The sequence below is a fragment of the Phragmites australis genome, chromosome 9, assembly GCF_958298935.1.
Source record: "Phragmites australis chromosome 9, lpPhrAust1.1, whole genome shotgun sequence".
NCBI classification, from domain to species: domain Eukaryota; kingdom Viridiplantae; phylum Streptophyta; class Magnoliopsida; order Poales; family Poaceae; genus Phragmites; species Phragmites australis.
The window spans coordinates 7,210,020-7,232,339 of NC_084929.1; the positions used below are offsets into that span (position 1 = coordinate 7,210,020).

Sequence of the window (22,320 nt, forward strand, 5' to 3'; positions counted from 1 at the left end):
AAGCGACACTGTAGCACCTGGTACCGACCCTGCTGCAGTTGCTACAGTACCCCGCAAAGTACTGCACCGACCGGATCCGATTCTGCTGGAGATGGTCTTAGAGCAGTACTGTATCGATCGGGATTCTATTACCAACTGCAGAGAGTGTATTAGGGGCACTTCATAGCCGTTGATTTGGATATAGATGGATTGGATCAATTGATACAAATATTGCTACAGTGCAGTGCTACCACACAAATCCACGCCACAGTAGAATCAAACACTATTACTACAGTATCTGCAGTAAACAGTGATTAATTAATTCTGAAAGCTGTAGCAACATCATCATATTACTGTACAAACAGTAATCCTCTGTATTGATGGTTATTAATGTAGAGGATCCTTGTCCGAGCTGCATGAGTCTTCCCTGCTGTGTGTCTGCCTGTGGTCCAACGTGTGCACCACGTGGAGCAGCGCGCCCCTCCGTTTCTTCCACATATTCAGCCTTTTCGAATCCCATTTCGATGTGATCCCTAACATTTAGGCTCATTTGTAACGTGGAATGTAGAATTATCAAAACGTAGGAATAGAAAAACACAAGATTAAAATGTCATATCACATAAAACGTAGAATTGTAAAAGGTAGTTATTTGAATATGCTATAGGAAAACACAAGATTTTTTTTAGAGAATAGTTTATTGGAAGAGAGAATAGGAGAGAGATAGACATATTATGCATTGAATTTCTCAAAGGAATTCTAAACATGAGGTTGGAGCTCATGTTTAGAATCCTCCAAAAAGTGAAGAAAAGGAATGAATCCTATAAAAGTTTTCCTATGCAATCTTAGGTCCCAAAGAGCTCTGCACGATTAGTTCCTATAGGAATCAAATCCTCCACAATTCCTTGATTCCAAAAGAGGCCTTAGTTGTAACCATCATATCAAAGTTGTCACTGGCCATGTGAGTTTTTATTTTAATATATATTACACGTCTGCTACAAAAATTTCCTTGTTTACGGTCAGCTGAAAAACCTTACCCTGCCATATCAGTTAGAACATGTAACAAGTGTAGCAATCCATGCTAATCTCACTGAGGCATGTTTGTTTTAGTCTGTTTCTGGTTTATGTTTCTGTCAAAAATCCAAAAGCTAGAAGCTTAAATAAACGGGTTTGCTAAAAAATAGATCTTGAGAAGTTAGAAGTCTGTTTTTACGAAAATGAATTAGAAGCTGATAAACTAGTTGAGAGTAACTTTTCTAAAAAGTAGTGTGCTGAAAAGTTAAAAAATTATTGTAAAATTCAATAGCTAAAATTCAGAACTAACTTTTCAAAAAGGTAAAAAGCATAATTTTTTAGAAAAACCAAAAACAAAAGCCCAAACAAACAGGCTCTAAGTTTTTTTAAAACGTAGGCGTCCTGTTGATCAACAATTTTTCAGGATTTAGTTCAAATTTGAATCAAACGTCACCGATTATGATCATTTGGCAGATACTATTCTGAACATAACAATACTAGACGAATCCGACTCACCAGCTCTCCTTTTCTCTGTGGAGTACTGTGCGTACGGTTTCTCTTCTTTTTTCAGAACAGTAGAGCAACAAAAAGGCACAACACCCCATTAACGGCCAGTTAGTGATGCAGCAGAGTAGAGTGGAATCGTCCTCAGCAGCAGCGTCATCATCATCGATCGTCAACAGCGGCATCATAGCTCACAGGATTTAATAGTTGGCAATCGTTCTCAGCAGCATTATCATGGAACCGAATCGTATATCTGCATGCAAACCAAGAGGAATGATCCAAACAAAAAGAGGAGAGACATTCGAACAGGCTCCCCATTCATAATCTGCAGGCCAGGCTTCATCATGGAGAGCAGCAACCGCTGGGTATCTTAAAAGTGCACGGGACCTAGTTGCTCGATCCGCTAAAAACCACATTTCTAAAATTCAGATCATGTTTTTTTTTTGGGAAATAAAGCTTTATTAACTCTTACCGTTATATCAAGCTGATACAACCGAACAATAGTTTACCTCCCGTCTCTGCATAATTAAGATATACACGACCACAAAATTTTGATCCTAAGAATTATGAACTCATGATCCTCGAGCCACCAATATATATCTGAGAAAAAAAAAAGTTCAAATATTCAGAGATGAAGCCATTTGTGGAACAACACCGTCAAACAAACTTCCTAAAAATATAAAATTATTCAAAGAAGATAAAGTTATTCAGACTAGCTAGCATTTCAATCTTATGTGCTCTAGCTGCCATTGTTCTATGCCTGCGCACTACATTTACTCGGAGTTAAGACTCTGCTCAGGACCATGTGTGTAAGAGAAATCAGCACAAGCAATTCTCTGAAACTGCGAAAGAGATTCATTCACCCGCCACTCTCAGCTGATATAATTCTGCCATGGCAACAATATAGGAGTACTATGAAAACTGAGAGCTCAATAATTTCTCAACGCCAATGAGCAAAACCTCTCAAGATAGCAAGCGATGCTTCGAAACCATAAAAAGGATATTGATATATGGCCGCATTTCAGAATGAGAAACACATGAAATTGCCCCCACACGATGTAGGAATTGTGAGCTGAATCACAGATTAGACAAACTAACTCTTCGAAATGTACAAAATCAATACCTTTTATGGTGTTCTATACTACCTAGAGGTAGAAGGTAGTATAAATCTAATCCGACGATCCATGTAATTAGATATTTTAGTAATTATGATAATTTTGTTAAAATTACTCATCATGTTTTTGCTAATAGAAAGATCGACGCCGCAAACCCTAGTCGATGGATAGCAAATGAACTCTCATACCGAATACAGATTAAAATGTTAAAATAGCAATGAAATATTACTCTATTTAGAGACATATAACTGCAGTTAATTACTTTCATACCACATATTTTCTCCCCAAAATAACCCTAATACTACCATACTACTCACATATACTACCTATACTACCGGTGGGAAATAAGTAATATTCTGACTAATCTGAACCGTTGAACTCTAAAAATAGATGGCTCATATTAATTTTGGACCACCGTAAAATTTCTCTATAAAATTTGACGACGCTCACTGACAAGTGTCCAACAACTGAAATCCTAGGGGGCGCCAATATACCTTATGAAATATTTGAAAGCATTATACAAGCATATATGATACACACACAGTCTCCTCATGAAACAGTCTTGCTGCTGATGCACAGCTGAGGTTTAAAAGGCTGACGAACTCCCTATGTCTAGGATGAGGATCCCAAAGGGACTTTCCTGCTACTGTACAGGAGAAGACCTAGGAATACAGTATAGAGACTTCACAACAATCAAAGAAACCAGTTCGTGAACAAGAAATCCTGAAGAACAAAATAGTGCACTCTGGGATCTGGAAACGTCAGTCTCTGAATGCTCAGTTCTCCTTCATTCTTCCCAGTTCCCAACAAGGAGTTCACTGCAATGCATAAGCCCAGTCCCTCTCAAGGCACACAGTTTGATGCCTCTGCTGAATCGAATCAAATACATTCATACCATGCAGTGCAGTAGCTGCCCAGCTAATTCCAGAATTCGAATTTGCACATCCAGGCCTGCAGTTATTTTTTAAAAATTTTATTTTAGAGCGAAACCAGGCTGCAGGTTCTTGTGGCCTTGTCCTGATAAAAAGCAACACATAGTATTTAAGTTGCTGAGATGAATAAGTAGGGACGGTACAGTCATAGGAACAGCAGGAATTGAAAGCTAATAATCATTAGTGGTGAAGCCTGAAAGGACTAGAGAGCCTGCATTGGCATAAATGTTGTTTCTGCAGTTTCTGCGATGATGCATCATGCATGAGAACCCAGGCAATGGTAAAACGGTGGTACATGAAAATCTTGCTGGAAGAGATACTCTCTTGAGCTCATTTGAAGTATTCAGCATAACATGTCGACAAGATAGAAATAACTCTTTCTCAAAGATCATGTAATAAGGGTGCGAGTAAAACCTGAAGCAAAATTTTGAGTAACAGAATCCAGCCAAGCCATTGCCATGTAACCAAGGCTATGGTTAGTTCGGAGTAATTGCATTTTTTTTCTTGTCAATTTGTACTCTCGGGGTAGCTACAAAACATTGAACTTGAAACGAGGACCATCCTATGTAACCAGGCCTGAATGTCTGATAACATCAGTGGAGAGAATAGATCCTTTTGCAGAGGTGCTCATGCCAGAGGAATTAAAATTCTGCTCACTGAGTCACTGACTCCTGGAATGGCTGCAGAAAATTGAGTTGATTTTCCCGAGACACTGCAAATCATAACCTCTTCAGTGTCCTTCATATTTTGAAAGATGTTTAACATAATGAATGCTTCAAGGTGAACCGAGATGAACTCGACAGCAGAAGGAACTGAAATTCTACTCACTTATTTTCCAAAAAAAATTCTGCTCACCCGACTCATCACCTATGATACGAGGTGAACTCGATAGCAGTATTAGTCTAAGCGCTTCTTTTCCAGTCATTGACATATACAACTGATATGGGCGCAATTGAGCATGAGAAAGTTGGAAGATAGATTACTTTTTTAATTAGGAGATAAGTTTAATAATTTATGATTTGATTTGTTTAGAAATAAAATCAGCCAGGAGATAGAGTTAGATTCGGTTTAATAGTTAGTTGGATTAAGATTGGAACTCTTTAGTAGGCCGGCTATGTATAGTTAAAAATAGTTGTGTATTAAGGAAGCAAGAAATAAATACCTAGTTACCTATCCTCAATATCTAGTATCACGAGTGTTGTTCCTGTGCTTGTCTTCCACGTCACGCCACATCGCCACCACCATCAACCTACTGCACCATGCCATCGCCGCCCCCTACTACACCATGTCGCCGCTCTCATGTTGCACCACACCACCGTTGTTTCATTTTCCCAGCAGTAGTTGCTACCCTAATCGTGTTGCCCTCCACGCCGCCACCAGTTCCTTGCTCCACGTCGCCGTCGATCCTACGCCACACATCGATGTTGCCCTGCCAAGCTGTAGCCATCGTCACCCCCTACTCGCTAGTTGTTGTTGTATACCCAATAGCCAACCTACATCCCTCATCATGGGTGATAATGCCTACACTATAGAGCTTCTTGGCAAGGTGATGGAAAAAGTTTTGGCGAAGATTGAACCAATTGAGGCTCACAAGCTTAGATAAGCGAAATTTTTTAGTACCAATACAGTGAACATGCTGCCTCCACCTGCCCTAATGGTCACATTAGCATATGTCGCTTCACCGCTACCAATGCTAGATGTAGTATTACTATCTATTCTTGTGGTCACATATCCAGAGCTTACCATAGTGCTACCAATTTCTGTCATCACATGCATGAAGGTAGAGGCAAAGCACGGGGCAAATGTTTCACTCTCAATCCAGTTGTCCTTAACAGCTACAACGATACATATGCTGGGTAACAAGAATGATATCGCTCCATCCTTAATAATGTGAGTGTGTTCAAGAACTACAAGGAACCTTCCAAGAACATGAGACTTTCATCAACATAGGGTTTCCATAGGTTGCAGCCATAGCCACCACCACAGCTTTATAATGAGCTGTTTTATAGCAAGGAGGGAAATGATATGGGCGCAATAGAGCATGATCAAGTTAGGAGATATGTTACCCTTTTAATTAAGAGATAAGTTTGATAGTTCAAGATTTGATTTATTTAGAGATAGAACCAGCTAAGAGATAGAGTTGGACTCAATTTAATAGTTAGTTGGATTATAATTAATACTCTTCAGTTGACCGATTATATATATAGTTAGCAATAGCTGTGTATTAAAAAAGTAAGAAATAAAAAAAGTAAATATCAGAGTCCGTTAGTCAGGGTGATCTAATTATTCTAGTTACCCATCCTCAATAATAACTAATAAATTTCTATCCAAAAAAAGAAGAATACGAGCATGAGTCCTAATTTCTGTGATGGAAAGTTGAAATGTTCATGTGATACAAGTATACGGCCACACAACAGTAAGCCCAGAAAATCGATGCGGAGTAAGGGGCGTTCTGCCCAACAGAAGGCCCAGAAAACCAATACGGTCACATAACATGCTATCTAGGATGTTCTATTTCATAATGCCTGAGCCTACCCAGGTAGGCCCAAACAAAGCAGCATAGGCATACGCAGGCTCATGTTTCAGTGGCCCATGGTGCTGAACTAGCTTCCATTCAAAATAGCACAATCTCATGCAAATTTATTCTCAATTTTTTCCCTAAAATGAGGAACACAATTATTTCGACACGAACCATAGAAGACAAACTGGCATAAAACACAATTATATTCCTGTGTAAAAAAAGGAAGATCAACATTGTTAGGAACTAAATCCGCACATCAACCATTCTGCGCAAGAAGTCTAGTTCTTTTAGTGCCTCTAAAAGAAGACAATCCTTAATCCTGGTTGACCCTTAGTATGTTCGGAGCTCTGCTTCTACATAGCAATTCGGAACAGGCATCACAATACAAGGTGTGTTGTCCAGGTCAATATTATTGATTGAGTCTATAGCTTCTTCCTCTGAAGGGACCGGCGCCGGTGTTGGCAGGCCTGACCGGAGAGTTTGCCTGCACGCCTAATCTGAATCGAGCAACAATGCTGTGTCTATGCAGGCGCATCAGGTTAAGGAGACAAGGAGTATAACTATTTGAGAATAAATTAGCAATAGCACACAGATTGATGTAGTCATCCGCAAACTGAGAGAATGCTTTGGTCATGGTCATAAAAGGATACACCCATTTTGGAGTCTTGAGGTAGTTCTTTCCAGTGGCTAGTGGGTGCAACACCGCAAGGAAGTAGTACAAATGTCCAACCATAATACCCAGAAGGCCAGGAAGTATAGGTGACCCAAATATCACATCCAATGCAAGCATAGCCCATGGAAGATAAAACGACTGCAAAAATAGCAATTGCATTTAATAGTCTGTAACAGTGCCGTCTGTAAAGGCTTACCAAACAACTAACACAGAAAAGAAATGGTCATTGCATTTAATAGTCCGGTAACAATACATACCCTCAATTGGACAAGGCCATACATGTTAATCTGAGAATTCGGATACTCTCTGCTCCAGACATAAAGAAGCAAGCTGACCATGGGTACTCCCAAGAAATAAGAATTCAGTAGGGGAATAGCAGACAGTACCTGATTCAAGCAATATATAATTGTATGCAAGTTCAGTAAAAGTTCACGTAATTCTCTTTTGGTTTTGACTAATCTGAATGCAAGAGGTGAAAAGTACCACTGACCAGTAGTGAGATGGCACCGAATATCATCATCCACAAGAAATCTGCAGTCCGCTTTTCAAATGCACCCTTTTCCAACTGCACACCATACCTTGCTCTATATGCCAAAATAAATAAATAAATTTGAAACACCCGCTGCTAGTTACTATTGAAAATATTGTAAAAGTAACCGTATTCTATAATCGGTATTGAACAAAACTTTAACTTACATCATCAGAAGGCGAATACCAAAGTTGATGGAAAATTTGCCCAGGAAAAAGAAATTAGTAAATAGCCTCCATATCTGCAAGGCCCAAAAACATTTGTTTCTAAAATACGGAGATATGGATCAGGTGTGCAAAACAAATATTGTACAAGTTCCAAACATACACAGATGACAGACTGCTCTGCTGAATTAATTGAACCAAAACACTCTGATCTGTTTAGAAAGACATCACATACAGGAGCGGATGCAACAACAAATATTCAAGAATAAATTGAGGAGCAGCAATCCTTATTCCCCCCTACTAATCAGGCAAGGTGTAAATCCAGCATGTTAGAAATAACAAATCCACATCCTTACTAATGCAGACTTAAAAAGTTTTGCAGCCAAAACTGAGTAATAATTAGGAGAAGGAGAAGGAGAAGGGGAAACAGAAATAGAAGCTAACCTCAAACTTCTTGAACACAAAGGGGTAATATAAGGCAAGAAAGGGCGGGCTCAGTATCTGGAGCTGAGCCAGCACAGTGGTAAAGAAACACAATGTCCCAAATGCCTTGCTTATAGTTGGAAGTGAATTGTAGTACCTGATATAGGCAAGTTACAACATATTCAAAAGCAGCTTCAGAGGTGAATAGTTTTATTTGCTTGTTTCTATAATACCGAATCCTCCAAAAACTAGTGAGAATTCAGATGTCATGTACCAGCAGAAATAAGTGCAAAATTGTTAAGGCAACGGATAGTTCATCAGTCTAAAAAGTTTAAAAGTCCAGCCAATACGATCATGACTCAAAAATTCCTATCACAATGCAAGCACAACAAGAAAGCTAAGGTTTAATGTTGATTATACGTATGCCAGGATTATGCCATGTATGGTGCTTCACTATGCACATACTATATTACACACCAACAGATATTAATCACATGAAAATACACTAGATAACTTCACAGAAAAAACTAAACAAATGAGATGACAGTAGTTATACACCAAGATTGCAAAACAAAATGTTTGGGGTAAAAAGTTTCTGCATGACCAGAACAAGTGCAGGGACCTTACAACAATAGTTCTTACTCCGTTTCAGGTTACAAAGCATATGGTTTTTCTAATCTTGTTCAGTAATACCAGGGATGCATGTAGAATTAGATGACATCTTCTCCAGTGTCCCTTATTTATTAGGGTAAAGTCTATTTTACACCCCTGAACTATGCCAAAGTCTGATTGTCAAACCTGAACTCTAAAACCAGACATCCTACATCCCTTAACTATTAAGACTGGCAAATTACCCCCTTGAGCTGATTCAAAGTTCTGACATGTAAGCATCCACGTCACCACTTGTCTTCCCATGTGGCAACCCAATTAGAAAAAAATAGCAATTACCTTCTTCTCCCTTCTTCAAGCAAGACTAGCAGAGCAGCACTTCGTCCAGGGGACCATGAGGAAGGCGGAGATGCAGGAGAGCTCAACACATGCCAATCGTCACTTCCTCAATAAACACTGCTCGAAAATACGAAAAAGAAGATCCATGTGGCTGCACCGTTGAGGCCAAAGGCTTGTTGTAGTCCAGCCACTTCACCAACGCCAAGCACCATGCTGAGGCATCTGACGCAACAACCTCAGTGGTCGTGGCAGCGATGAGAGCCGGCGACGCCATGTAGGCATGTGAGTCAGCGCAACAGTAAGAGATCGATGGTTTTTGAGCAATTGGGAAGGAGATCGGGGACCAGCATCCTTCATCTCATCAGCTTCGATTGGGAGCTGGAATATGCTAAGGTGAATCAACTACGGGGAGCAGAGAGGCAGGTGACAACCGGGAGCGGGAAGGAGAAAGATGATGGAGACTAGCAACGTGGACGCGGCACCAGCTTGGAGGAGGAGGAAGAGGGCCATGGCGACAAAAGCACAAAGATGGCGCCGGCGGCAGCCATCGGGATCAGCCGAAGGAACATGTAAATTTTCTGGTGGATGGGATGGATTGGGAGAGGGGAGGAGGAAGATGAGAATAAGAGGCTGAAAAGTGGGCTCATTATGTATTACTTTTATTCATTTCATGGTGTTGCTGACTGGTACGACACCTGTGCACCACATGATGAAAACACCTTCAAATTGGAGTGGGGGGTAATTTGTCCGGTTCCAATAGCTCGAGGGTGTAGGATGTCCGGTATTGAAGTTGAAGATTGGAAATCGAACTTGGCAATAGTTCGAGGGTGTAAACAGGACTACCCTATTTATTATCTCTCTATGTCAAACATTGACAAGTTAACACTGACACGAGCTATTCCATCGTTCCCAAGATTTTAATACTTGGGCATCATGGTCATTTCCATATACAACTCTGCAAATCTAATATTATCTCACTTCTTGCCGTCCTAGAATGCATGAGTCAACATTTTATAACTTTGACAACATACATTAAGATATTCAGATTTGTCACATATAAATGATAATTATTCATCAATAGTATCCTTGTAACTTCGGATAACATGCTACTAAAAAGAAGAAGTGATCAAGGATGCATATTGGAGACTATTGATGTTCAAAATAATCGAATTATATTTGGTCAAAATGTGTATTATAATGGAGGGACTACCAAACATCGTCAGTACACAAATTGTCTTAAAGTTTGTGGCAACTTGAAAGTCCGTATCGAAACCTCAAATCTCATTTAACACCGTCCGAATAGGAAAAGTTCAGCAAAGATAGCAATCAAAGGTCTGCGAAACAAACCAATGGTTCAATCATTTTCAACTAGTGCAAAAATGTTGACCTCCCTAGATAGCCAAATCTATCTATTCTGACTCCAACATAAATAGTTTTAACTATGTTGGCACAGGATGTCAATAATATCATCTCAAACCAGATGGCTTACAGGCATATTATATTATCAGCACATTAGGCTCCCAGCAAATAGGTTTACAAGGTGAAAGATGAAGGCACATTAGTATATTTTGAAGAGACAAAAGTACGAGAACATTGTCAGTTTATACACTAGCTCCATACAACAGGTGATTTGCACTCGGGGTCTTTCCTGAGCGCTAAACTAATCAATAGTCATACAACAAAACTAACAATTAACAAATCATGGAAATTTTGTTGCCAAAGACACTCTCGCGAGCAAGCATACATGGAACTAATTGAAAGCAACTTTTTTTTGGTAGCTTTGCAGATTTCCATCAAAGACACATCCTTCCAGCCAAATATCACTCACCAATGCCACCATGTTTGAGGCACGTGGAGAGCATATTCAGAAAGGCTGTAAACTCCATGAAAACGGGGCCTCAATAAAATCAATTAGTAGAACAACTAATCCAGGGGCCTCAATTTTCAAGGAATAAAACCAATGAGGCCATCAACTGGCTCCAATTCAAAGCTACCTCTCATCACTAACACTTCATCTCTGGGCAGCTTAAACACGCACTAACAAGCTTACTTGTATAACACTCCACCAGTCAAGCTACATACAGAATTACATATCAGAGTAAACGAAGAACACGAACCAATCAGCCCAAATTCTCCACGAAATTTCCAACCCGAACCCTAGGGGACCAAATTGGCACCACGAACCCGCACCCACAGCCTTAAACTCTAACAACCCCACCCTATTCGATCAAAATGATAGAAAAAATCGATAATCCGGAACGATTTAGCTCAAATTTCTCCAGTAATCCCCAACCCAAACCACGCGCCGTAAGATGCCACATCTACGCGTCGGAATCTGAGATTCGAGCTGAAAATCAGATGACAACGCTTTAAGATTCCAGGAGACTCACTCGGCGGGCGAAGACATCTCGACGCGTTGATGGATTCGATCCCTTGATCGCTTTCCGGTCTCGCGTCCGCTTCCTTCTCGTCGGATTGTTCGAAGCTTGGGAACAAGGAGAGCTTGAGATGAAAGGGAGGTGCTGCGGGAAACCTCCAGTGGGAAAGAAGCGAGATGGGCCGTTGATTTCCGGTCGGACGGACGAAGATGGTCGGACACGTAGGCGTGCGCGCTGCGGCGCATGCGATTGGCCTGGTACGCGTATGGGTGCTGAGTGGTCCGCTGACGTGGCGGCTGCAGAAGTGTGCGTTTGTTTACAGCTGGGTCCTCTTTCCGGGGCCTATATTGAAGATCTTAAATAAAAGTGCATGTGTAAAAGTCGAATCCGGATCGGTAGAAATGTGAGTTTATGCCGAACTCCACAAAATTTAAAGATTTCGAAGTACGGTAAAAACAGAGAAACCTCAAAAGATCTGAATCTATGTAAAAATTTCAAACAAAGCCCCTTGATATAAAGGAACGGGCTTCTATAAATTCTATAAAAAAAACTCCTATACAATGACTTGTTGTATTGAAATTTTAGAGGATTTCTATCATGATTAACTTCACTGAAGGTGTCCTCTGCGTGAATCACTCTCCTCAAATTATGATGTTTTTCTTGCTCTTCATTCAAATGGTCGTTTTTATCACAATTTTATTGTGTTTCTACAATCTCCTGTTTACGCTTATATTCCTACCGAAATCTTGCGTATTTGATGTTCTTGTATTTTTGTCATTCATGTGTTCGAAATAGGCCATGAGGCATAAGTCTTGACAATCGTGGCTTTATTCAATAGCACTACTCTTTAGTAATCTAAGCTATAATTATTTTGTGTTATAAAATTTTTGTACCAGACCGTCTGAAATGCAAAGCCAACGTCATGACGCTTTTAGTTTCATAAGGTATAATTACTAATTAAAGGATTTACTAGAAATATAATATATTCCTATGTCAAATGTCTATTATAAATATATCTTTACTCAGATACTATATGTTTTATAACTATCATAAGGTAAATAAGATATATGTGTTGTGTATTTTGGAAATTTCAATGTGTGTTCAAGCCGTGGGCCGACGCAGAGCTGCTGGACCGGGCTGTTTCCTTTGCTTTCGGTCTAGGCCCGTGAAGAGTGGCTTATAGTCGGCTGCTAGGGTTGGGTGAGGCGGACGTTTCGGTGCTGAGGATTTCGATCTCTTCCTGGGTGCTGGCGGCGGCTCAACGGCTGATGCCGCATCTTCCACACCTCGTGGGCGGATTGAGCTCCTGGTAGCCTTGGCCGGCTGCTTCGGTTCTTGGAGCCATCGGATGGAAGGTGGCTACAAGAGATTCGGAGGTATGGCTTTGGCCGAGTGCCTGCCATGGGGCCGAACTCACATCTTTATATCCTCTCCTCTCCCTCAGATGGTTTTCAGATGAGTTTTGATTCCTTTTGCTTGTCTCTCCTGTGATTTCCCCTCTGGTGCATTGGTGAGATTGAGTCCGAGTTCAACTCGTGCTTGTGGGCCGGTGCTCAGTTCTGAGGAAGATCGGTTGGTGCCCCGGAGCTGCACTGTCGAGGCTTGCCCGTACTGCAGTGGCCGTGCGGTAGAGGTCTTGTATCTCCGTTATCCCTCACACCAGCAGGAACAGCAGGTTGTTGGATTTCTGGGTCAGCGGCATTTGAGCCGTGCCTTATCTCGATTATTAGTTCTCTTCAACAAGTTGCACTGTGAGCCTTCCTTTTTCCCTTCTGATCTGATTGTATGGATCCCTGATATATATGCTCTGTGATGATCAATTGAATTGAAATTGAATTAGAATAGTGAGTACAATAGAATCGATCTTGGTGCTCTGATTATTAACTATAGGTAGTGCTCTGTTTTGTGATCTGTTGAGTGAAATTCAGTGTGCTATTTAGCTGATGGTGAATCCTTCTTTTCAGTCACTGCCTATTATATGCAATACCTGGACATGAGGCTTGATTATTGATCTCAGTACATTCTGTTATCTTGGTTTGATATTCTGTCAGCCTTACTTGAGGTTCAGTTGTTCTGTTGTTCTCTGTGCAGAGGACTCTAGCTGTATTGAGTCTTTTTTCAGTATAATTTTAATCTATAGCTCTGTCCAGGTATTTGTAGCCTTCAGAGTATTGTATATCAAGATCATTTTCTAGGTGTAATCTCATATTCTAGTTTAATTAGTGATATATCTAATTGATCAGTTTGGGAGAAAATCTTCATAGATTTGGGGCCAACTGTTGTGAATGATCTGAGAGCCATTTTCTTATATCATCCTGGTCAGTACTGTTTCAGATACTTGCTAAATAATTTCTGTGGTTAATTTTCCAGCAGCCACTTAAATTATGATCATGTTTTTAATATATGTTTCATGCTGCTTTTGTTATATTGGGATATGTATATATATGCTCATATTATCGCACATACTACAACAATATGCTTATATTTCAAATAGTTCACGTGTTCTACGTGGAAATTATCCCTGAGTTAGGAAGGAGTCATCTAGATAATCGAAAGTAATACATCTCAGGAATGTTTACACTCTGAAACTTCGAGTACATTACGTCTCCCTAACCCAACTATATAAGAAAAAAATGGTACATTCAAAGGAGGATTGGGCTAAGAGAAATTGGAAGCCAGTAGCCGGACAAACAATATGAAGCAAGCCTAATCGAATAGAAGCGGAAACAACCTATTGAGATCCACAATAGATTCGAGCCACGATTAGATTTATCTGACGATAGGTTCAAGACTTATAACACGAGAGAACTCACTAAGATCCTTAGGATTAGATCTAGACACAACTCTATTATAATTATCTTTTTCTGAGATTAATTAAAACGAAACATGACGTATGACTATTATTCTAAGGAAGGCCTAAACCTATATAAAATATCATATCGTACTCTTTGATACACGTTGATGACCAAGTATCCCTACTTTAAATAAGTATTTGAATAATTGACTTTACCAATAGTCGATAGCTGACGCTATTTACAGGGATACTGAAAGTGATATGCCCTAGAGGTAATCATAGAGATGATTGTATCACACGTCTATGTTCATGTACTTCTGAATAATGTGTTATTCTTTGGATAACTATTATTTACATTGATTAGCAAGTATGTGACTTATTCGTAGAACTCTTTATTTATATCATGATGTTATTTTGATTTGATCCCTAGTCATATATTATTGGGATGATTCATAAGACCTGCACATGTATTGATTGATGATCACGTTTCATGCATCATAGGTATAGAGATACCAAATCAATAATTTGGATATTAATGTTAGAGAATATGATGTTTGATAGATCCACTTTGAGTTACTACTGGGATTGTTATTTATGATATGTCATCAGTTGTTATCTTAGATGGTACACTTGTAGGTTCCTTAGACCTGAGATCATCATTGATTCTCAAAATGTGTAGTGACATACTTTGGGGCTGCCAAATATTATTCCATAGCTAGGTAGTCATAAATGTAGTTTTCGGGTTTTTCATGAAACATGTCGTGGGGTGTGAGCGATCAAGATGGAATTTGCCCCTCCTTGATAATGAGAGAGATATTTATGGGCCCCTCGAGGTAGTTGGATTGAGAATGTGTATGGCCATATCAATATGATTAAAGAGTTAATCATGATGAACCCACTACTTGATCGAGTGAACGGTCTGGCTATCACAAGGGTGACACGTATCTCGCCTTGAGCATGACTAGTTGTCACATCCCAATTTTTGTAATCACGTCATTAAGCATAATCATGCATCATGGGCATCAAGTTAATCATGAGTTTTGTTTAGTGCTTGTTATTCTCCTATGGTGGTTTTAACGTTTGCTAGAGTTTTGACAATAACCGATTTTAGAATTTTTGTTAGTTTAAGTCTCGCTTCGAAGTGAATCGCTGCACAAGTTCTTATAAAAATTTAGCAACAGTTTTAGCTCCTCTATATTAAAACTGGACCTCATCTTGGGCTGGCCCACCCCTTCCTTTCCCCCCCCCCCACCAGTAGCCCCACCTCCCTCTCACTCTCCTCTCCCTCCCCCACGCCCAAGACAGTAGCATGAGCTGCTGCTTTCTTCTCTCCTCTCAAGCACTCTCTCTATTCCTTCCCCCAAATCCCACCCAAGATAAAGGACAGGGTATGCATGCTATGCTAACGCATTCCTCATGTCCTTGGCTTCCAGTCCATCCAAGTTTTGGCTGCATGCATAGAGATTTGAAGGGCATGCCACCATTTTTGTCACAACTTTCTTTTCTGAATTTTTGTAGCAGCTCGTTCATTTCTTCTCCTAGCTTTTCCTTTGAATCTTCCCCATCCAAAGGCTACCATCTTGGGCAGAGGATCTTGGGTAAGTCCCTGGTGTTTCCTTAGTGGAAATGCATGTATTTGGTTGTGAACGAAGGATGGCGAAGCAATGTCGTATTCTTGAGGTTTTGAGCTTTTCGTAGTGTATTGAGGTGGAGTTAGTGAATCATGTTGCTAGAGTGAGTGTAGTAGGTTTAGTACTAAGGTATTAGTGCCAGTGCATGCTTAGGCGTGTTAGTTTTTAACATGCGGATCAAATCAACCCAAAACTGTGCTATGCCAACTGCTCTTTGGAGGAACTCGGAGTACCCGGGTTAAACCCAGAGGTTCTGGGTGAGGCCAATTGAGTTTACCCAAAAATCGTGTTGTTTAGCGAGCAATTTGACTTTAGAACCCGAGAGTGGCAATTCGAATTGTTTTTACACCCTGAAGAGGGTACTCCTTTACCTACACGACTTAGGGACCATACGGCTCATGTGTCCACATAGGCCCACATAAGGGGTACTTGTGTCAATCTTTCCCAATGAGCCCGATCCGTTTGATCATACGCCGATAGATTCAAGGATCATCTACTCCCGGAGTAAACTGGATACCCCTATAAGCCTATTATACCCATAACACCATTGACTCGCACGCCAAAAGATCACAACTACAAAGGTATTCGACTTATCATTCTCATATACGACATGTAGTAAGTACGGAAAGTACTAAACCTAACTGCACCAACAGACGGTGCTTAAATGATACAAGTGGTTTATGACATCCGAGCTCCTCTCCTGAACTACATCGAGGAACTCCTCTAGTATAGAAGATACCCCTAGCATCGTCCATATCTCACCTCATTCTCACATCTCATACAACCCACATCATTGTCATTATGTTTGTAAACAATAAATAAGCCCTAAGCTCGCGGACAATGGTTGAATCATTGCTCGTCTTCTATCGAGGACCTATTCATTGCTAAGTATTTTGAATAATTTGTAAGGTAGACATTAACAATATTATCAAGGCTACAGGGATATGAATAATCAACAACTCAAGCAATTTATCAACATAGGTTCTACCCATCTAAACCCGACAATGGGCTCACTACTTATACAAACATACATAAAGTGTAATTTATCAAGTTATATAATACAAGATCTAAAATAGTAGGTTGAGTATGCTTAGATGCTTGCCTTGCTGCTCTGGTAGTTGCCTGATATTCCTGGCACAATACTCATAGAACTCCGATAGATTGACATTGCCGTCACTCGCTTGGACCGTTAGTGTAACGCTCTCTAAATGAATAAAAAATGCATTGCATAAACAAACAAACGATGGAAAATGTGCAAATGATGCATGAAAATTAATAGAGTGCCGCGTTTTGAAAATATTTGCAAAGGGCCACCAAATGATTAGGGTTCCAAAGTTTGAAACCCTGGATAAGACAACCTAAGTGCATATAGCTTTAAGTGGCTAGCAGTTAGACCGATGTTGAAGTGGCGGTCAGACCACCGGCGTGCAGAAGGTTTTAGCCTCTGGTGGTCAGACCGACAATATGTCGACGGTCAGATTGTGAGATCCTGCTGGCGCCACTTTGCGAGGCCACAGGCAAAGTCTCTAGTGAAACTTTCTACCATGAAGGGTACCAAAATGTTCTATAGAACTAGTGTAGTTCTTCTAAGGTGGTTTGGATAACTTTTACCGAGCCAAACTTGGAAAACTCCACATATGAGATCTAAACTAAGGTTGAATTTGGATCTTAAACGAAATGAGGACCGATTTGAGCTCGGCAATGACGGGGAAACGGTAGGGGATGTCTCACCTTGGTGTAGGGCAGCTTTCTATTGGAGGGGATCACTCCAGAGAAGCTCCGATTTGAAGATCAGGCTCCGGGGTGGTTTAGGGCTTAAGGTGGATGGACTCGCGTGGAAACTTCACCGTCGACGAGGGTGAAGGGGATGAGCTCGAGGAAGTCCTCTGGAAGCTTGGGGAGGTTCCCACCATCAATCTCTGATCATCGTGGATGTCGAGGTGGAGCTTTCCTTCTCTCTCTAAGGTGGAGTGAGGAAGAGAGTGGGGGAGTGAGTGTGAGAGAGCAAGAGAGAGTGATCGATTCACTTAAGTCGAGTCTATGCGCTCTAGCGGTCAGACCGCAGAAAGCTCATGTGGCAAGCCTATGTAGTTGCCCCCTGACAGTCAGACTGTGGGGAATCTCGATCAGACAGTGAGGGTGGTCTTGTGCTAAAAATTTGATTCTATTCCCCTTCTTTATTCTTCTTCATCTCTAAGGCATCTAGGGTTTTCCTTGGGCTCTTAACTATCTCAAAGTACTATTGAAACATGTTTAAACTCAAGTTATCAAACGAATACGCATAAATATATCATGATGATTATGAATGCTTAATCATGTGATTAGCATTTTGGAACTTGACATAGTTGAACTGGTGCATTATATAGGGATATAGATGTAGCCTTATACTTAATAGCAATTGCATATGTGTTTCACGCACGAAGAATCAATTCATGATATAGCAATTTGAGGAAGTAAAAAAAATAGCATAACAAAAAAGAGATTTACATACACAAAATTTACAACTTGATCATGTAATTTTAGGACGGATGAACATAAAGAGTACCTGGACAGGAGGGTGGAGGGGACCGTATCGTCTAGAGTTGGCTGTCTGTAGCAATATTATGAGAAGGATCAAGATGGTGAGCGATTTGTGAGGGGATGAAAATAATTATCGTATAGTGCCTTAATGTAAAGATAGTGCGATGGTGGCGACCTCTATGGTAGGCGGCGGCGGATGCGACGTGCTGGCCCTCTCTAGAAAGCCGGCGTTGCAGATGAAGTGCGAGAGACGACACACACTCTGGAGAAACCCGACGGTGAATATATAGAATGCAAATATTAGACGTCTATGTATGTAATAATAATAGAAGATTGAATGTATTATTGTAATGTATGTAAGGTAAATATTAGACATCTAGGTATGAACGACAAATAATAGAAGATTAAATGCATTTTTGGAAGGAGAAATGTATTCAACTTTGCACAATGACCGTTTGATCAACTCAGGTTGATGGTGAAGATTAATTTGATCCTCCACAAACCATACATTTTATAGGAGTATATGTATGCATGTAGGCATGTATGTATGTATGTATGCATGCATGTGCATGTATATATGAAACATACATATAAAAAAATTATTTATAAATAAATATATGCATCTTAGAAAATAATATATACATATCAAAAGAAGTATATATGTATTAGAAAATAATATATACTTTAGTTATAATGGAATTAACTGCGGTTTAAGCCAAGACTATGACTAAATTTCATATATATATATATATATATATATATATATATATATAGCCCTACCTAGTCTACTTGCTCGTAGTTACCTCATCGCTTGTATGGACCTGTCCAGAACGTAGGACCTTTTTTAATCATGCAGTTTGCAATGAAATTCATATACATCCTTGTAAAATTCGTGCATTGTTAGATAGTGGAGTAATATCATCCCAACCTATACACCCACTACGTATGCAGTTTAAGAAAGCCTGTCTCTGCCACATGCGGCAGGCAGAGAAGGTCGTCAAGGCGGGCGAGTGACCCACCAATCCATCCGCTCCTTTCCACGTGACTGACGCGATCAGATATTTTCAGTTTCGATCCGTCCGTCCTTGGTCGCGGCCGCTCCCATCCCATGTGACCGCCGGTGATTCTCGGCCGACCTCATCCCAACTGCCGTGCCGGTTGACGTCTGCAGCGTTGGCCGGCAGCAAACCGGACACAAGAATCCACGTCCTCTCTCTTATCTCGCTTCCATGATTGCTCAGTGCTCTGTGCTGCCCCGGGTTTGCGAAGGAAATTTTATATTATCGGATTTTTCGAAATACTCTTTTCTTGGTAGGATATGTATTTTTTTTCTTTTGCACATGTTAGTTATTAGATAAAAAGAAAGATGGTATAAATCAAAATCTTATAGAGATTTTTCTGAAAAAGGTCTTTCCTTCGATGGATTTGCAGTGCATATCCTTCCTTGCAACCAAGACAAGACAGCCCCAACTAGAAGGCCTTCTTTTTAATCAAAATTCTGCACATGGATAAACAGCAACCACCCTGCATCCATGTCAAACTCATGCCCCCTTTTGAAATTTGAATTGAAATGTACTAGCATTCGTAAGGCCCAAGTAAAATGACAGGGACTGTGCCACACGTGTCTGTATAGCGACAAAAGAGTGGCTGACCAAGTGCAATTCCTTCTCCCCATCAAAGATCAGTAAACTATTTTCTGAATTTCCCTGCACCTTCCGGTATTACAGGCAACCTGGGTCAATTTTGTATCGCCCGAATTTGATCCACCTTTTACCATCCTGCTTTAGGTATGGAAAAACAAATAAAAAGGAAGAACGTGGGACTTTGGTAGCCAAAATTGCTATGGATTAAGGCAATCAATCCGAATTTCATAGGATTCTGATAGGTTTATTTCTAGAAAAGCTATATACAATGCGGACAGGCTCCATGGGAGCTGAGCCGGCGAGGGTTTGATCTCCCATCTTGCACTAGCCTCGGACCTTCAATGAAACTATGCAAATGATGTCATACTGTTTAAAAAAAAGCCATATACAAAAGTTCCGATACAAGTCAAATCCTCTAAATATCTCATATATGCTTCAAAGGAACTATTAAGGAAATCACAAGAATGCGTGCTCTAGCTTACATTCCCCTGTTCGAAACAAACTGTGATGATCAACGAAGAAAGATTGCAAAATATTAATAACCATATGATGATTGTGGTAGGAGACTCTAACATATGCTTTCTCGATTGTGGTAAGAACTGAGCTAGACCACTACTTCCATACTGTAAATAAGTTGATTGTGTAGATGCACATTTAGATCATTCAAATTTGAATTGTTTTGACACGAATTTAAGTATCTATATTTTTAAAAATAGTTATGTACATCCTGCACGTGTTAACATATTAGTAATGTAGATATTGAAAGTTGTAAATATCTTCTTGAAATCCCATAACCAATGATTGAGGGAGGGGGCTGATTCGAACCACTGATCTTCCCCAAACACCCCTCCTCCTTTCCGCCTCTATAAATAAAGCCGCCGGAACCCGATCCCGGAAACAAGCACCGCACCAGGCTCATATCAGGAGCAGTTTCCAGTTCCATCCTCCCTTCATCTCTTGTTGTTGCAGCAGCAGGCGGCGAATCCGGCGATGGACGGCGGGAAGAAGAGCCGTAACCCGTCCAAGGTGTCGGCGGACTACCGCAGCGACCGCAAGTCGGCCACCGGGATGAGCGGCGACCCCAAGAAGGGCGGCCGCGGCGGCAAGTTCACCTGGGAGGGCGCCGACGGCTACGCCGACGAGGACCTCGACCTCATCTCCAAGAACAACAACAGCCGCACCAGCAAGGCCGCCGCCGCCGCCGCCAAGAAGGCCAGCGACGACGACGACGTTAAGAAGTAGGCCCCCGCCTCAGCCCCTGCCCGCCCGGTCTGAGTCCTTGGCAGCTCATATGAATAAGAAGGGGGTTTCGGTGTTGGCGATCGAGGGGCCGTGCAGGGTGTGTAGATATGATCTTGATGTTGGGGTCTTAATTCGGTTCTTGGATGAACTAGTAGTTTAGTCACCGGAATCTTAATCGCGCTCGCATCCGCAATTTGGTTGGTTTGCTGAACTTGAATCTGCTGATCTTTGTCGTTGAGTCGCTTCAGCTTCTGCTCTGGATGGATGGCCATCGAGGCTGGGTTTGTTGCTTCTCTCTGATGTTTCAGTTATCAATAGATCGGATGAGATGCAAAACCCCGAAGAATGTGCAATTCATAGGTAAAGAACGTAACTGACGAACACAAGATGAGAGAGAGCCCCAATGTTTTGATTTGGCGATCTGTTTGATGACGATTTGTTGGCACTACGGTCGTTTTCCCATCCTATTCATTTAGTAGTTCTGAAACAAAATTCTTTCAGTAGTTCTGCCCATGGAGCAAATGATATACTCAATTATCTGAACAATTAGAGATTCAGAGTATGCTTAAATCTTTGTACAGTTTTGTGGTATCCAGTGCGCAGGCTAAACTTTGCCAGGTGACCACTTTGAACAGTATTGGGGAATGGTAACGCTGGTCTGTGTTGTGATTAAGATCAAACAAACAGTTCAGTAAAGAGACCGGTCTCTGCATCATCTCATTCATAACTGCAAGGAGCCGCTCTAGTGATCGTTGTTCGCCACCGCACCAACCAAAATAAATCATACAAATCTTTTTTCTAAGATGGGGGATACCAGCTCTCATTCTAATCTAACAAAAGACGATTTGTCGAGTAAGGATTATATGGTCCCGGTAACTGGGGTTACTGGCATCTTGACCGTCCGGAGCTGTACCGAGATGTGAGTCAGATGTTAGAAGGAAACAAATACATACAATAACTTGTACTAATACATGGGACCCATCGTACATATACTGATCGGTTACAGAATAAAGGGACATGCCCTCTATCTCCTCTCTCTCATTTTTCACACCGTCTCTCTCCTCCCTCTCACCTCCTTCGACGATCTCGCTCTGCTCTCCATGGTGCTGAGCTCGCCACCGGTGAGCTGGTACGGAGCCATGCAAAAGGAGGCACGCTGGGGCTGAGGTACACCATGCACGGCAGCGAAGGTTGGGAGGCTATTCTCGGCTATGCGCGGCGGCGGAGAATAGGAGGTCGCCCCTGATCATACGACAACAGTCTAGCGCAGTGGGCGAACGGCGATGGCGGTGTGCCTCGCTGGTGCAAGCTGC

General features: G+C 41.1%; 2 protein-coding genes across 2 annotated transcripts; one reads left to right on the forward strand and one right to left on the reverse strand.

Moving 5' to 3' along the window:
* Positions 1-6,161: 6,161 nt before the first annotated feature.
* On the reverse strand, positions 6,162-11,347 carry LOC133928575 (derlin-1). The gene is made up of 7 exons (XM_062374983.1): positions 11,190-11,347; positions 7,873-8,008; positions 7,432-7,505; positions 7,226-7,319; positions 6,993-7,121; positions 6,713-6,873; positions 6,162-6,583 (listed from the first exon to the last, which is right to left on the reverse strand). Exons 1-7 carry the CDS (start codon positions 11,204-11,206, stop codon positions 6,472-6,474), a joined length of 723 nt encoding a protein of 240 aa, XP_062230967.1. The 5' UTR covers positions 11,207-11,347; the 3' UTR covers positions 6,162-6,471.
* A 9,303-nt stretch (positions 11,348-20,650) lies between these two features.
* Positions 20,651-21,245, forward strand: LOC133928576 (uncharacterized). The gene has a single exon (XM_062374984.1). The coding sequence runs from the start codon at positions 20,756-20,758 to the stop codon at positions 21,005-21,007; it is 252 nt and encodes an 83-aa protein (XP_062230968.1). The 5' UTR covers positions 20,651-20,755; the 3' UTR covers positions 21,008-21,245.
* Positions 21,246-22,320: the final 1,075 nt, after the last annotated feature.

Coding starts and splice junctions, on each gene's coding strand:
- LOC133928576 (XM_062374984.1), top strand. CDS start 20,756: ATGGACGGCGGGAAGAAGAGCCGTAACCCGTCCAAGGTGTCGGCGGAC.
- LOC133928575 (XM_062374983.1), bottom strand. Junction 7,122..7,225: donor TCGGTGCCATCTCACTACTG/GTCAGTGGTACT, acceptor TGCTTGAATCAG/GTACTGTCTGCTATTCCCCT. Junction 6,584..6,712: donor CTCAAGACTCCAAAATGGGT/GTATCCTTTTAT, acceptor GCGCCTGCATAG/ACACAGCATTGTTGCTCGAT.